The sequence below is a fragment of the Marmota monax genome, unplaced genomic scaffold, assembly GCF_021218885.2.
Source record: "Marmota monax isolate L192 unplaced genomic scaffold, Marmota_monax_Labrador192_F-V1.1 WCK01_AAM20220418_F8-fsc00102, whole genome shotgun sequence".
NCBI classification, from domain to species: Eukaryota; Metazoa; Chordata; class Mammalia; order Rodentia; family Sciuridae; genus Marmota; species Marmota monax.
The window spans coordinates 6528517-6544298 of record NW_026692494.1 but is presented as its reverse complement, the minus strand read 5'-3'; the positions used below and the strand labels follow the sequence as shown (position 1 = coordinate 6544298).

Below are 15782 nucleotides of genomic sequence, written 5' to 3'. Positions count from 1 at the left end.
CCCCACCCCATCCCAGGCCGGGGGCAATAGATTGGATTCTCTGGTCTGTGGCCTGCCCTGACCCCCTCTGCCCTGGGGTGATGCTTCTAGATTTTTCCATGGGTGGTGAGTTGTTCTCACAGGTGTTGTGGGGCCCTGGGAACCCTCCTGAGGAGGGCTGAGGGGCCAGAGATCCAGGAGGGCTTCCCGGGAGAGGTGGCTGTGCGGCTGCGCTTGCAGGTGGAGGAGGGGAGGAGGAGGCTGAGCCCATGGGGCCAGGGGCAAGGCCCCCCACTGAAAGAGCTGGTCTGGGGGAGGGGGAGGCTGGGGATGCAGCAGGGCAGGGGGTGGACACGGTCCTGGGAGTCCAGGGGGGACCAGAGAGGTGATATGAGGCCTGCCCTCACAGCCCACAGTGGGAAGGGGCTCTGGGCACCTCACTCCCCGGGGCCACGTGACTCTCCCACTGCATGGCCAAGGTCACTGTCAGCTGTTTTCTTTCAGTTAGCACAGGAATGTTCTGGACACTGGGCCCAGTGCCGGCCCTGGGATGGGACCCTCACATTCTTGCCAGCCTAGTGCTGCTGCCCGGGCAAGCCCTGTGGGGAGACGCACTACACCCCCACACCTCCAGACTGCCGTCCTGCCCGCTGGGTGACCTTGGGCCTGTTGCATAACCTCTCTGGACCTTTAAAAAACACATGCTCTGCAAAGTGGAGGCCCCTGCGTGCTGTCCCTGGGCTGGGTCCCCATTAGCTCATCTCCGGGAGCCTGGAGTATCTCTCAGCCTCAGTCCACACCCTCGAGTCCTGAGCCGCCCACAGCACCGCGCTCGAGCCCAGATTTTGCTTCAAACGCCGTTAAAATAAGTGCGCGGACAGGACGCCTGCCCACGCGGATGATGGGCACCCAGGTGCAGCATCTTCCCCCAGCGGCTCAGAGCTGCTGCCCACTGCCCAGCGGAGGCAGGCGAGGCTCAGAGGCTGAGGAGTGGGTTGCCTGGGATCACACAGCCGGGGGCTGCCGCTCTCTTCTGAATACTCGTGCCTTTAGCGAAACCAGCTTCTCCTCCGGCACTAAGACCCTTTGTGATGGGGCCCCGCCTCTCCAGGCCTCCAGGAGACCCCGCATCCGGGCCGTGGGGCGCCTGGCTGTGTCTGGCCCTGGACAGAGCCGGGCCTCGGGTAGCAGACCCGCCTGGCCCCTCCACAGCCTCAGTCCCTCATGGGTGAAGAGGCGGGGCAGTGTCCTCGGGAGGCAGGGCGTCCCAGGAGGACAGCCTCACTTTACCGCACTAGTGCTCAGCGCCCTTTTCCTTTATCGATTGCCAGGTTGTGCAGATGAGGCCTCTCTAGTCGCCGCCTCGCTGTCTTTATCCTGCCCCTCGCCCCTCCTGGTAGATGTCGGAGGGGCCGGGAAGCCCACCCTTCTTGCAGCCCGGGGGTGGACAAACCCCGCGCCCTAGAGGCAGCCCCTGAGGCCTCGGCAGGAAGCCACGCAGCCCCCCAGCCACGTCTGGGGGCGGAGATGCTCGCGCTGGCCCCACCCCCGCGTGCCGGGCCTCCCTGTTGCCATGGGGACAGCGCGTTGCCAGGGCGACCGCCTCCCGCGGGCCCTCCATCCATCACCGGGGGCGCGGCGGCGGCGGGTGGCTGTGGCGCCCCCAGGCTGGGGAGGGAGGGAGGGGGGCGCACTGTCTGGGCTCGCAGTCTGGGATGGGGACAGGGGTGGGGACTGGAGGGGAATGCGCTTCCCGGGCCTCTCCTGGAGCTTGTCCTGGCGCCTCTCTGTGCCCGCCTGACCTTCCCCTGCCCTGGCCCAGGGGACAGTCCGCCCAAGCAAGGACACTACCCGCCTTGTCTCCAGCCTGGCAAGCTGGCCGCACAGCCGTCCCTGTGTCCGCTCTGAGCGGCCACCTGACTGCCGACCTCGTGCGGCCCCGTGTGCAGCAGGGTCTGAGAGGCCTGGGTAGGCCCCCGCCCCAGCTCTGCCTGCTACATCACAACAGGAAAGGGAGTCTGCAGTGTGGCTCTCAGGGACAGTGACTGCTGGAGGCCACTTGGCCACCTCTGGTCTTGTCCTCTGGACCTGGTTTCCAGCCACGCGGGACCCAGCAAATAGGAGGCAGCCCTGCTCAGGGGTGAGCTCTGCACAGCGTGTGGAGCCACATGACAGGAGGGCCGGCCAGAGGGGCGGGGTGGACAGGCCACAGAGGCTGGGCCCTGCCCGGTTCCATACTGGCTCCACCCTAGGAGTGACAGGACAAGGAGGCTTTAGGCAAGGGAGTGGCGGGGCCTCCTTCTCATCTGAGAAGCTGCCTTGTTCGAGTGGGCCAGGCTAAGGCAGCAGGAGGTGTAGAGGCCTGGGCTGGCGCAGGGAAATGTGGGGCCAGCAGGAAGGGAGGAGACATCTCTGTGGGGAGTAGAATGGGGACACCCAGCCTGCATCACAGCAGGGCAGGCCCAGAGCTCTAGCTGCCCCGGCTCTTCAGGAAGAACCTTAAGTCAGAAAACTGGATCAAACCTTTCCTGAGCCCCATCCGCCAAACCTGGCATCCCGAGAGGGAGATGGGAAGCCACAGATGGGCCCCTGGGAATCACTGGGAGCGGTAGGTGCTGCCTGCCAGGAAGGGAGGGTCTGGGCGGGGTCACCTGTTGGGCTGGGAGCAGGGCGACTCCACAGTCCTGGTGAGGCTGGGAGCTGAACCCCGGGGGGCAGGCCAGGGACTGCAGCTGGGCTGTCTGTCTGTCCCCTGAGCAGCCTCCCAGGCTGGGCTGAGGTGGAGCCAGCGTGGTGTGGGGCTTGGGTACTGTTCCCTGGCCCAACTCTGGGATATAAGGGGAAGTCTTGGGACTAGAGGTACTTGTCACTCCTCACTTGAGCACATGGGGAAACTGAGGCCCAGAGAGGTACCGGGCTCTTGGGAGGACTCTGGTGGGCGCCAGGGCTGACGTGCCAAGGGGGTTGAGGACAGCAGCAGGCCCAAGGACAGTCTTCAGTTCTGAGAGGTTAGGGGTGGGAGGGGAGGACGGCAGTTGGGGGGTCTGTTCCCTCAGCGCCTGACTCCCCTGCAGCTAGGCCCGCCCGGGCAGCTGGCCTCGGGGCAGACAGTGGGACCCTACCTCAGGCCCAAGGCGGCTGGCTCTGCAGCAGCAGAGGCGACAGGCCACCAGCGTCCCCAACATTCACCAGGCTGCCACTGCAGGCAGCTTCCTGGCCAGCCAGAGCAGATGCTGGGCAGAGTCGGGGTCGGGGAGCAGGAGTCCCCCAGGTGTCCTCCAGCAGCTCAGAGCCCTGTCCCTGGGTGCCTGTGGCAATGTGCGCTTCTTGAGCACCTGCTGCACACCAGCCCTGGAGACGGCTGTGGAGGCTCCCTGACCAGAGCCAGGACTCGCGCTGTGCTTCGGTGTCACACCCTCTCTGGGCCTTCTACCCAGGGCTGGGGGCCGTCTGGTGGCTCCTTCACTCCCCTGGTTCCCCTCTGGGTGGGCAAGAGTCCTGACCCTGACCCCAGCCTGCTCCCTGCAGTGCCCTTCTCTGGCCCGTGTGTCTGGCGAACTCTTGTGCGGCCCCCGGCCAGGCTCACCGCCCCCCTTTCCCAGACCCATCAGCGGGCGGGGCTTGTCACCTCCTGTGCACCTCCTTCAGGCTGTCCCTCCCTTGGCCCTGCCCAGGGCGCTGGAGGGTTTGCCCAGTGAGTTAATGACCTGAGAGGCTGATAGAGTGACCGCTGCCTCTGAGGGGCAGGGAAGGGCCCACTCTCCAGAGGGGAAAGGGTCAGTAGCAAGACTCTGTCCCTGCACAAGGGCAGAACCAGGGGCTGGCTGGAAGCAGAGTGGACCAGCGTGACCTGTCTCACCCCAGGGTCCTCGAGGCGGATGCTTCAGCCCAGCAGGAGCGGCTCCAGGCCATTGCCGTGAGTCCTGCCCACCAGGGACGGGAGGCTGGGCACTGGGGGACGGGGGTCTTGGGCGGGACAGCAGGCCCAGCGCCATCCTCACTTCCAGAGGACACAGGCCTGTGGGGCCTCGGGGAGGGGCGTGGGGCCCTGTGGCCAGCCGGGCTGACCCCGCGACTCCCCCGACCAGGAGAGGCGGAGGAGGCAGGCGGAGATCGAGGGCAAGCGCCGGCAGCTGGAGGAGGACAGGCGGCAACTGCAGCACCTCAAGGTCCGAGGGAGGGGCCTCGGCCATGGAGGCCATGGGTGGCGACCCTGACCCCACTCCTGACCCTAAGCTTGAGCATGTGCCCAATGCTGACTGTGTCCTTGACCCCAGTCCTGACCTGACCCTGACCCTGACCCCTGCTGCACAGTCCAAGGCCCTGCGGGAACGCTGGCTGCTGGAGGGGACACCTTCCTCGGCCTCAGATGGGGAGGACATGAGGAGGCAGATGCAGGAGGACGAGCAGAAGGTTCAGCTCCTGGAGGGCTCCATCTCCAGGTGGGTGCCCGGGGTCCATCTCCAAGCGAGTTCCTAGGGTCCATCTCCAGGTGGGTGCCTGGGGTCCATCTCCAGGTGGGTGCCCGGGGTCCATCTCCAACCGAGTTCCTGGGGTCCATCTCCAAGCGAGTTCCTAGGGTCCATCTCCAGGTGGGTGCCCGGGGTCCATCTCCAACCGAGTTCCTAGGGTCCATCTCCAGGTGGGTGCCCGGGGTCCATCTCCAAGCGAGTTCCTAGGGTCCATCTCCAGGTGGGTGCCCGGGGTCCATCTCCAACCGAGTTCCTAGGGTCCATCTCCAGGTGGGTGCCCAGGGTCCATCTCCAAGCGAGTTCCTGGGGTCCATCTCCAAGCGGGTTCCTAGGGTCCTTCTCCAGGTGAGTGCCCTGGTCCATCTCCAACCAAGTTCCTAGGGTCCATCTCCAGGTGGGTGCCCGGGTCCATCTCCAGGTGGGTGGCCGGGGTCCATCTCCAGGTGGGTGCCCGGGGCCCATCTCCAAGCGAGTTCCTAGGGTCCTTCTCCAAGTTTTTTAGGGTCCATCAATGTCTGGGGTCCATTTCCAGGCCCAGCTGGAGGGTCTGTCTCTGGGCGGGAGCCAGGGATGGGGGGTCAGGTGGCACGGTCCTGAGCAGTCAGGAGTACTGGCTCCAGGACCGAGGTTGGCTGAGGCATGGGCAGGGAAGAGCCCGAGGGGCTGTCCTGAGGGTACGTGGGCAGCCCTGGAGCAGCAGGCTTCGCAGGGGTCGGGGCCATGGGGACTGAGGCTGCCCTGCTGGCCTCTGGGCTAGGGACCCCCGCCCGGCTCTCAACAGCCCCAGGTGTAAGAGGCTGGGAAGGAGGCGCGTGTGGCCCCCAGCACAGGACTGCAGTTTCCTCCTGGCTCCCTGCGTTGTCCTGCCGGTGCTGGGCCCTGGGCAGCTAGGCCTGCAGGAAGCCTGGGGTGGGCGGGGCCGGCAGGATGGGGCCAGTGGCCTTCCCTGCTGGGACAAAACGCCTGGAGTTTCCGGGCAGGCAGGAGTGACAGGAGTGATGGTGTCAGGGAAGAGAGAAATGACCCAAATCCCAAGTGTCTCCTCCACCAGGGGAGGGGCCTGAGAGGCGAGAGTCTGCCCAGCACAAAGGCCGCTGTGCTGGACCTAAGCTGGCCAGAGTCCTGACCGACTGGTTTGAGAGGAAGCATGTGGGGGGATTGGCCCTGGGTGGTGGGTGGTGACGATAGGCATGTGGGGTCTGGTGAGTTGGGGGAGCTGAGGGTCCCCCCTCGCGGCCTCCTCCCCTCCCCAGCAGGGAGGCAGGAATCCCTGGGGCTGCTTCACTCAGCCTGGGGCTGGCAGGCGCCCCCTGCAGGCAGGAGCACAGCCGGGAGGCCCTGGGGGTCTTTGTGTCTTGGCCCTGGGGGTGGCCCTGGGGGCGGCCTGGGGGTGGCCTGGGGAGCGGGTGGCAGGCCTGAGCGGAGCCCCTGAGCTGCGCTGTGCTTCCCACCCTGGCTTGGTTTTCACTGGGTTTATTCGTACCATTATCTCCTGACTCTCAGAAAGTGACGTTTTTTTCCATTGTCCCTGAAGAGAGAGTGTTTCCTGTGGGGGAAAAAAATGGATCTGAGTGGAAGGGGGGGGTCTGCAGCCAACTGTGAAGGGATGTGCCGAGCCAGCCCTGGGGCGAGTCCGGTGGCTCCTTGCTGGCCCGGGACCCTGTGCCGTGCCTCGGTTTCTCCGACTGTCAAGCGGTGTGATGAGAGCACCGTGGTGCAGTGCTGTTAGGAAAAGTCAAAACCAGCTGGTCCTCGGGCAGAAAGTGCCAGAAGGGCCCCGGCACACAGAGGCCTTCACACCTGCCCCTCCTCAGGCTGGAAAGGGAAATCGATGTGCTGGAGAATGGGGAGCCGGCCCCTGCCCCCTTGAGAGAGGACAAGGCAGCGCCCAGTCCAGCCCGGACCCTGGCCCCAAGCCCAGCCAAGGAGCAGCCCCGGGGGGAGTTGGTGTGCAGCCCAGAACAGGTGAGATGATGAGTGGGCAGATCCCTGGCTCTGACCCCTTCCTCTGCGGATGCCCAGTGGCCCAAGCACAGATCCTAGCAGGTGCTGGGGTTTGAGGCCCGGCTGTGCAGCCTGGGACATGTTGGCCTCTCTGAGCCTCAGTTTCCCCGTCTGTAAGATGCAAGAGCTATTAGAATACTAGCTAGGGACATTACCAGGGCTCAGTGAGTGGTGGGCCAAGCCCTAGATGAAGCCAGACCCACAGGGAGGGAGGTTTTGATGGATGCCCCCTGTCATTGAACCTACTGAGCCCCTGGCCCTGTGCTGGGCGCTCCGTGTGTTGGACAGCCCTTCCAGGGGGGAGCAGTGTCCCATTGGATGAGAGACAAACCCCAGGCCCAGGGAGGTTGAGAGAGCCTGGCCCCAGGCCACCATCTGGCTTGGCCTTTGCTTCTGGGATCTGCCCTGGAGCAGACATGTTAAGACAGACCTCCAAGTCAGGGTCAGCACCTGTGTACGTTGTGCCCCACGCCTCTCCCAGTGGGCTCAGGGGCCCTGGGGCCTGCCTCCTTCTCTGCACCCCTGTCTTGTGGGGTCAGTATGGCCCCTGACCCAGGGAGCTGCAGCTGTGTCCTGTTGGTCTGCCACCCTCCCTGCTGACCATGCCTGGTTTGGGAGACCAGGAAGAGGGAGATGTGGGACCCAAGGAAGCATGTGATTCACAAGAGGCTGGGCAGGCTTCCTGGAGGTGTGGGATTTGAAGGCTGAGTAGGAGTTCTGCCGGCAGACGGCACATGTGCAGGCGGGTGTCGCGGGAGGTGAGCACGCACTCCCCGCTGCCCCTGCTGCCTGCGGGCCTCCTGGGGAGAGGCAGACCCTGAGCAGGACCGCAACTTCAGGGGCAGTGAGCATGCCCAAAGCTCCTGCTCCTCCTCCTGGAGACCGGGAGCCGGCCCCTGCCCACTTGAGAGAGGGGGCTTGGTGGGAGGGCCAGAGACCCCGGAGCCCCTGTGGGGAGAGATGAGCAGCCTTTCAGGTGAGGCTTAAGGAGCAGCCAGAAGACGGCCGCTGGGCAGGGAAGACCACCACAGAACTGGTCGGGAGTGGAGCCCTGGAGTGGTGGGGGACCAGAAGGCCTGGGCGGGGTGACACCCCCACTTCCCACATTTCCGGCCCCAACGCCAGGGGGTGTGACGGCCGGGAGAGACGGGACGGGAAACAGGCGCAGCGGGTGGCGGACCGCCGCGCGGGCGCTGGCTGACCCTCTGCCTCTTTCTTGCAGACCCCGCCGGGCACGCCCAAAGGTAGGCGCGGGGCCCGCGCGCCCCCTGGCGGCGGGCGGGGGGCGGCGCGCTCTGCCTGCCGGGTCTCTGCTCGGTTTCACCACGGCCGCGGGAGGGGCCCAGCGACGGCTCTGCGGGCGGGTCGGCCTGTTCTTGGGTCTGTAACGTGGGGCAGAAATCCTGCCCTAGAGACCAAGGCCGCCGCGGGACTGAGACCCGGCCGTGGCAGGTGGGTCCCTGCTTGCTGGGGCCGTCCAGCCGAGCGTTCCTGCCACGTGGTGGCCGCTGGATGACAGGCGTGGGCCACTCACCTGCCATGACGCGGGACATAGTCTAGATGTCAGCATGATAGTGCATTACGTTCAGTAAGTCCAAGCTCGGTGAGTTGTGAAACACCAGTCCCGTTTTTAAGCCTGTTTTAAGTGGGCCTGTCTCCCTGCAAAGCACAGGGCAGACCCCCCCCCCCCTGTGGCCGGGGCAGCCCACCTATCTCAGGCCTGATTTGTGGTGCGTTAATTGATTATTCGTGAGAAGAGGGTCTCCTTGACCGACTGTAGAATTAATAATTAAAGTAAATCCGTGCAGCCTCTCGGGACGTTGTGAAAGTCGTTTGAGCCGAGGTGTGAGAACCCAACCTGGCATTTCCTTTGGGGGGGCTCTGTGTGCATCAGGGTCCAGGTGCATGGAAGGGGCCCAGGTATTGGGGGCCCAGTGCATGGAAGGGTCCCAGGTATTGGGTGCATGTACCTGCGGTGAGTTGAGCCTGTGGAGGGCTGTGTGACCTTCTCTCTCCGCCCTTTCTCCACCCTGCCTGCCCAGCCGAGAAACAGGTGTCCAACACCCCTGTGCGGACCATCGGAGGCTCCCCCATGGTGAAGGCAGGTGGGTGGTACCCAGGCTCCGGCCTTGTGTCCTGCCGCCGACCAGACCACAGCTCAGTCCTTGGGGCCTGGTGGGGTAGGGGTGACCCAGACCTGCCCTGGCAAGGTCGGAAGTGGGCAGTGGTCACGGGGGTGGTGTGTGGACTGAGGCTGAGGCTCTGGGCTGGGGGTGGGCCTCCGGCATCCTCTGCTTCGGCCCTGGGCCACACACCAGCCAGGCTTCCCCAGGAAGGCAGGCCCCGCGCATGGCGACTTTAACCCAGTGCCCTGGCTTCTGTACCTCTTAACCTCAAGGTGGCCCCTGGGGTGGGGGTGGGGGGGCACAGGCCTGCACCCGCTCCACGGCTGAGGACACTGGCTGCAAATCCCACTGGCCTCTGGGGCCTCAGGCAGCAGGACCGTGTGAGAGAGGGCACCTCATCCTGGAGGCAGCCCGGGGCCCGGGTTAGGCTCAGTCCTGTTTGGTTAGACACGGGGAGCCATGCTCCATCTGCCAGCCAGAAGGGGACTGAGCACCCAGGGCCTTGCACCCAGGGCCGGCCTGGTCCCACACAGGACTAGACAGTGACAAGTCCTGAGAAAACACAGAGAAGTTGTTGAGTTGGGAAGAGAAGTGAAGACCTATGAGGGGGACTAGGGTGTGACAGTGCCCTGAGAGAGAGGGGGTCTCAGGGAGGCTGAAGTTCTCCTACATGGTGGCAGGAGGCCAAGGGGAGCATTTCAGAGTGCAGGGTGCTTTTAGGGCCTGTGCCAGTTAGACCAGCCCTGTGGCACCCAGGTGAGGTACCCCCCACTTTTTCCTTTGGCCCTTGTCTTTGTGCAGTGTATAACCTGCCCAACAGTGTGGGTGGCCTTGGAAGTCGCTGTCCAGGGACAGGGATGTTAGGCCACTCAAGGACAAGAGATTAAATAACAGTCACTCGTTCGGCATTATTCAGTACCTGCTGTATGCCAGGCAGGAGGGACACAGAGTGGGGGCAACTCACTCTACAATTTAAGAACACAGAGCCAAGAACATAGACTCACAGGGCACTGGGAGGACTCGGCCGGGGAAGGCTGAGGACCAGGGCAGGGGTGGCTTCAAGTCCAGGGTGGACGGTGGGACGACTGTGGAGGAGGTAGGATGTGGGAGGCTGGAGCCCCACTGGGCCAGGAGCCTGCAGTGGGGTGAGAGGGGAGAGGCCCAGAAGGACAGAGCCGCCCTGGCTGGGTGGAAGCCCAGGGGCAGATGCAGGGCAGGTGAGTGGGGCCTGGGCTCTGGGGGTGAGGGAGCTGAGGGCCAGGTCCTCCTGGGGATCAGAGCTGGGCCTGGATGAGGCCCCTGGAGCAGAGCGGAGCCCAGGACGGGGCTGGGCCTGAGCACCAGAGGCCAGGTGGCAGGAGGAGACCCAGATGACCATGAGGGCTGAGGGCTTTGGGGGTACCCCAGGTGAGCCAGGCTGAGGGACCGCAGGCTCGAGAGGCCCTGGACCTTGGCTCTGGCGTCCCTGCAGGTGAGGTCTGCAGGCGCTGCTCCATGGCTCCAGCACTGGGCACCTTTCCTTCCTGCCTGGGCAGGTTGGGGGCTGGGGCTGAGGTCTGTCCAGGGGCAGCTGCTTCGAGGACCCTCCTCTCCACGGCTTCACAGAGCAGCAGTGAGAGGCTGGCTGCAGAGCCACAGCTTCGAGTTCTGACGTCCTGCAGCGTCACACTGCAGTCAGCCCAGTTGGTCGAGGAAGCAAGATGTGCAGAGGGTCTGGGTGGACAGAGGTCAGGCTGTGCTGGGGGCTGGGCTGCTGGGCCTCTCCCACCCACTGCGCTCCCCCGGAGGGGGTGGAGCCTGGATGTGGAGATGAGCTTGGTGCCCAGCAGGGCTCCAGGTGCAGAGGGGAGGACCAGGGCCGTGGGGCTGAAGGCAGGATGGGCCTCCAAGGCCCAGCAGAGGAACTCGGGCCCAAGCCCCGGGCACTGGGAGGCCCGGGAGGCTGTGGAGCGGGGGAGGCCAGGTCCGCACGGCACACGGCACCCGGCACCCGTCTCTGCTTGGCTCTGCGCTGCCCCCCCCTTGGCTTGGCGGCTGCCCCCAGGGCACGAGGGAGGGCGGGATCGGCATAACCCGTGCCTCTCGTGGCAGCCATGTACTCAGTTGAGATCACTGTGGAGAAGGACAAGGTGACAGGGGAGACCCGGGTGCTGTCCAGCACCACACTGCTCCCCCGGGAGCCGCTTCCTCAGGGCATCAAGGTCTACGAGGACGAGACGAAAGGTACGCCCCCGCCTGCCGGCCTCCAGCCAGAGCCGGGTGCAGGCCCCGGCAGGGCTCAGCACAGCCAGGCCCACGGAGCAGGGCCCAGTGCCCCCACCCCTGCCACGGGTTTGAGGTCCTGGGCCCTGGCTGTGGCCCACACGGTCATTCCCTCAGAAAATGCTGTGGCCGGACCCTGTTGCAGACATGCGGCTGGAGTAGGAGCCCTCAGGAGAGTCCCCTTCCAAGCTCTGGGGGTGCGGCCCAGCCCCTCCAGAGCCCATTCGCTGCTCACTTATTTATTTAAAAATATTTTTGGTACTAGGGATTGAATCCAGGGGTGCTGTACCATAGAACCACATCCCAGCCCCACCTTTTTAATTTTGAGACAGGGGTTTCCCTAAGTTGTTGAGGCTGGTCTCAAACTTGCAATCCTCCGGCCTCAGCCTCCAGAGCCTCTGGGATTATTATAGGTGTGCGCTCTGTGCCCTGCTTCACGTATTCATTTTAATTGACTGATTCATGTGTTTATTTTGCAGTTCTGGGGATTGAACCCAGGGCTGCTCTGCCACAGATCTATACCCGAGCCCTTTCCCTTTCGGTATGAGGCAGGGCCTTAGTATGTTGACCAGGCTGGCTTTGAGTCTGTGCCCTCTTCCCTCGGCCTCCTGAGCAGCTGGGAGGACAGGCCTGCGCCACCTGCCTGGTTGCCCTTTAAGTGATCTTATTGTGACAAAACTCCTGGAAGACCCAGGGATGTACAGGGGCCTCGGGAGTCTCCAGCTGGGGCTGGTGGGGGCTTCTCGGGAGTGAGTGGGAAGGAGTGCCCAGCAGGGCCTCAGTGTGGGCAGAGGCCTGAGGAGGGCCGAGGGACTGGGCCAGAGGGACTACAGGAGCCCCAGGTGTGGCAGGGAGGGGCTGAAATCTGATTTGGTTCTCAGGTGCCTTATGGGGGGTGGTGTCCAGTGGTCAGTGCTGGCCCAGCAGGCAGGAGGGCCTCGTTCCATCCCCAGCACCACAAAACACAGTCATGCATCAACCCAGGGTGCCTGACCCAGGGGCCAGGAGGGACCAGGTGCCGGGGATGCCACCAGGAGGCAGGGACCCAGGAGGAGGGGGCCCGGAAAGCCTTCGTCCCTCTGATCCCATATCACGGAATGTCAGCTTGGAAGAGAGACGCCTCGGGTCGATAGTTCACGGGGAGCACTCCATCCCCCACAGGGACGCCCAGCCCCTCAAGCAGCCCCCGTCCCTCCAGCCCTGCACCCCAGGTCCAGTCTGTCACTGGTCACAGAATGTGGCCGGTGTGTCTGGCTATCACTGAGCACAGGTCCTCAGGTCCCTCCACGCGGCAGCTGGGTCACAGGCTCCTGATGGTGGCCCCCAGTGTGGGATATGCTGCAGTGCCCCTGGCTCCTGCCCTGGCCAAGGGAGAGCACCCTGCAGGTGGCTAGGCCATGTGTGGCACGGGTGTCCATTTCCTGTCTGGGCTCAGGAGGGCTGGCTGGTGGGGACTTCTGGCCTCCAGGCCCCAGTGCCGTGTGCTCCCCGCTGGTGGGGGGAGGCTCCATGTGCCTCAGCCTCATCAGTGCTGCTCTTGTCACGAGAGCCACAGGGGCTGCCCGAGTGGTGTCAGTGCCTGGCAAGGCTCTGGTGCCAAGGCCTTGGGTGCTGGGAGGCAGCTGTGACTCGGGGCGTCTCTGATGCCAGCCCAGCTGGGTCAGGTGAGTGCAGGCCTGGTTCAGCCCCAGCTGTGGTCCCGTGGCCTGGGGCAGGCGCTCCTGGGTGAGAAGGGGCACGTGGCACCCCCACCTGCCCACCCCACCCAGCTCCAGGTGGCCTGCCCCCGTCCCTGCCCCACCCCGGGGACCCCAGACCTGCCACACTGGACTCTGCCTGCTGGGGATGGAAGTTGAGCCGTTTCGTGGCAGCCTGGGGTTCACATCCTGCCTCAGGGCAGTGTGCACCCCACCCTCTGTCCTGGGAGCAGGGACCCCTCCCAGACTTTCCTGGCATCCGGGTGCAGGACCCCCGCCCTGGGTCAGGACGAGGTGCCACCCTGGGCAGCTAGCTGGTTCCTAGGAGGGGGTGCAGGTCTCTGGTCTGCGGCGGGTGTCGCCCACGGCCAGGGGCCCTTCTAGGGCTGAAGCCTGGTCCTCAGGGAGCACAGCACAGTTGGGAAAGGGTGGAGGTGTGGACCGTCAGATCCCGAGACCGGACGGCCGTCCAGGCACCTATGGGAGGGAAGACTGAATGGCCGACGGCTCACTCAGGGCCCGCCCAGGGCACCCAGAGACCGGAGAGTCCGGAATCCCTGCTGCTCTCACCTCCTGCCCCCAGGATGTGGACCCTGCACACCAGGACCAGACTGCCACAAGCAACGGGGTCTAGCCCTGGCTGCCAGAGTGACGGGGCTAGATGCTTCCCTGTTTAAATTCTCGTTCTTGCCATCTTTACGATGGAAAGAAAAACCCCCGGCCTACTGTGTTGGCTTCTGCTGCTGTGACAGTTTACCGGAGAAAAACAGCTCAGAGGAGGAGATATTTATTTTGGCTCATGGTTCAGGGGTTTCAGCCCCTGGTCAGCAGCTCCATGGCTCTGGGCTGAGGTGAGGCAGAGGGGGAGAGAGGGAAGGGGACGGGTACAGACCAAGGACTCCCTCCCTCCAACTTCCACCACCTCCCATGAGCCCTTCAGCTGTGGGCCCTTCCGGGGATCACCCCAGTGACGGGGAGAGCCCGCAGGTCCACCCTCTTCCTGGAGACCCCCCCTCTGCACACTGCTCACTGGGGACCAAGCCCTCAGCACAGGAGCCTTTGGGGGACGTTCCAGGTCCAAACTGTGTCACCTGCTTTGCCAGGTGACTGCACAGGAGCTGGCTGGCTGAAGAATATGGGACAGTTTCAAAATGCAAGATGGTGACGCCCCATCCCTGTCTCCCAGGCTGCCTCAGAGGCAGCTGTGGATTTTCCTCTGTGCACCCGCTGGCTGCGTCCACAGCCTGAGGGCTCTAGCTGTCCGTCAGGGAATCTGCTTCCTGTTGGGAGCCCACTCACACCTCTGTCTCTTCTTGTGCAGTTGTCCACGCCCTGGACGGCACCGCCGAGGACGGCGTCCACCCACTGAGCTCCTCCGAGGTGGACGAGCTCCTCCACAAAGCAGACGAGGCCGCTCTGAGCGAGGCGGGGTCCACAGCTGGGGCAGCTGAGGCCGGGGGGCCTGTGGAGGCAATCCGGTCCACGCCCGCCCGGCGCGAGATCCCTGGTGTGCAGGCTCAGCCTGGCGAGGCCACCTCGGGCACCCAGCCCGGCCAGGAGCCCCCGGTCACCATGATCTTCATGGGCTACCAGAATGTGGAGGATGAGGCTGAGACCAAGAAGGTGCTGGGTCTGCAGGACGCCATCACGGCCGAGCTGGTGGTCATCGAGGATGCGGCAGAGACCAAGGAGCCCGCCCCGCCCAATGGCAGCGCAGCAGAGCCCCCTGGCGCCGCAGGCTCCAGGGAGGAGGACCAGGTGGGGCCCGAGGCCACCACCAGCGACCCCCAGGACCTGGACGTGAAGAAGCAGCGCTGCAAATGCTGCTCTATCATGTGAGCCGGCCCGGCCCCCAGACCCCGGCCCCACCCTCCACACCAGACTCCCGCCAGCCCGGCCCCTCCTGGCACCTGCCCACCCTGCACCCAAACCTCACGGGCCCAGGACCTGCGTGTTGCTTCACGTCCCTTGAGTTTTCTTTCACTGAAGGGGGGACGGGGCCCCGCCTGCCGGCACACCCCGCCCTCAGCCTGGACCCCGAGCCGTGCACTGGTGCAGAGAAACGGGCTGGCCTGCTCTCCCCAGCGAGGACCCCAGACTGCGGCAGCTTCTTGATGTGGCTCGCGCCCACAGGGTCCTGGTTGGTGTGGCCTGTGGCCAGCCGCCTGTGCCTTCCTGCCACCTCCCACAAGTTTCTGAGGGGACCAGGAGCCGAGGGGTCCCGGGGCCTGGTAGTGGGACTCTAAGGGGCCCTGCCAAAGGCGCTGGCCCCCATCCCTGGGCAGTTGGGTGAGGCCACGCTTCTTATGGGGCTTGAGGTCTTAGAATGGAGCACGGGCTTCTCTGGACATCCTCAGCCTGACATGTACCCCCACAGGCCCAGCCAGTGGACGATGGCACTTAGGGCGAGGACTGGGGGGATGTGCCCCATTGGGAGGGGTCTGTAACCCCTGAGCTGTCTCCTAGACAGGGAAGGCTGGGGTCTAGGAGCTGCCCCCTGCACAAGGGCCACATGAGCTGCTCTTGTCCTGAGTTTCTGTCCCCCCACTGGGACCTCCTTCCTCCTGGTGCTAATTTGGGGACCCCAGTGGCCGCTCCTGGCCTCCTGTCCAGCCTGCTTGGACCAGGGTCTTGGGTTCCCCTAACCATACCCAAGAAGTCCGCCCCACCTGCCAGCTCTGCTGGGCTTGGAGCACTTCTGGGCCGGGAGGTCTCCCTGGCTGGAGCCGGAGACCCGGTGGGCCACCCAGCCCAGGGTGAGCCTGCTCACCGCCCTCACTGGATGTGGCAGGGGCTCCCTGCCTGGGGACGGCCCTGCTAGGCCCCGGAGGCACACTCGTGCCCACTCTCACAGAGCCCTCTCCTTGAGTGCTGGCTTTGGCGACCAGGCCTCCAGCCCGGGGCCCGCACTTGGGTCTTCTCTTGGCCAGCGGTCAGCTGCTACAGGGTGACTGCAGGGACCAGGCTGGATGGAGCTTGGGTCCTGGCTGCATGGAGCCCCTCCGGCAGCTGGGAGGAGGGGTTGTCTCTGGGGGTGGCCTGGGCAGTGGCCGTGGGACCCTCTCTTCCTCCCTCGAATCTGCCCGAGCCCCTCGAGCCGCGAGCCTCCGCTCAAGTGCCCTTGCTGCCCTCTGCTTCTGATGTGTGATGAGGCCCCGATGTTCTCGACTTTCCCAGAGAAGCAAATAAACAGTGCGAACAGCCCAGTTCCTGGAGTTCTTGGGTTTCGCGGGCGCGAGGGT

At 64.8% G+C, this 15782-nt stretch overlaps 1 protein-coding gene across 13 annotated transcripts in view; it reads left to right on the top strand.

Annotated features, from left to right (window-relative positions):
- Positions 1-15746, top strand: part of Palm (paralemmin) — a 21238-nt gene extending 5492 nt beyond the window's left edge. For 2 of the 13 annotated variants that reach the window (XM_046444417.1, XM_046444415.2), the window contains exons 2-9: positions 3844-3895; positions 4068-4148; positions 4294-4421; positions 6266-6416; positions 7678-7699; positions 8498-8560; positions 10673-10804; positions 13862-15746. In XM_046444417.1, the coding sequence (XP_046300373.1) occupies positions 3844-3895; positions 4068-4148; positions 4294-4421; positions 6266-6416; positions 7678-7699; positions 8498-8560; positions 10673-10804; positions 13862-14379 (1147 nt within the window). In that variant the 3' untranslated portion in view covers positions 14380-15746. Of the gene's footprint in view, positions 1-1741; positions 2120-2159; positions 2588-3843; positions 3896-4067; positions 4149-4256; positions 4422-6265; positions 6417-7677; positions 7700-8497; positions 8561-10672; positions 10805-13861 lie in introns of those variants that run through there. The other 11 variants (XM_058579267.1, XM_058579268.1, XM_058579270.1 and 8 more) reach the window with 10 other exon arrangements.
- The last annotated feature ends 36 nt before the right edge of the window (positions 15747-15782 follow it).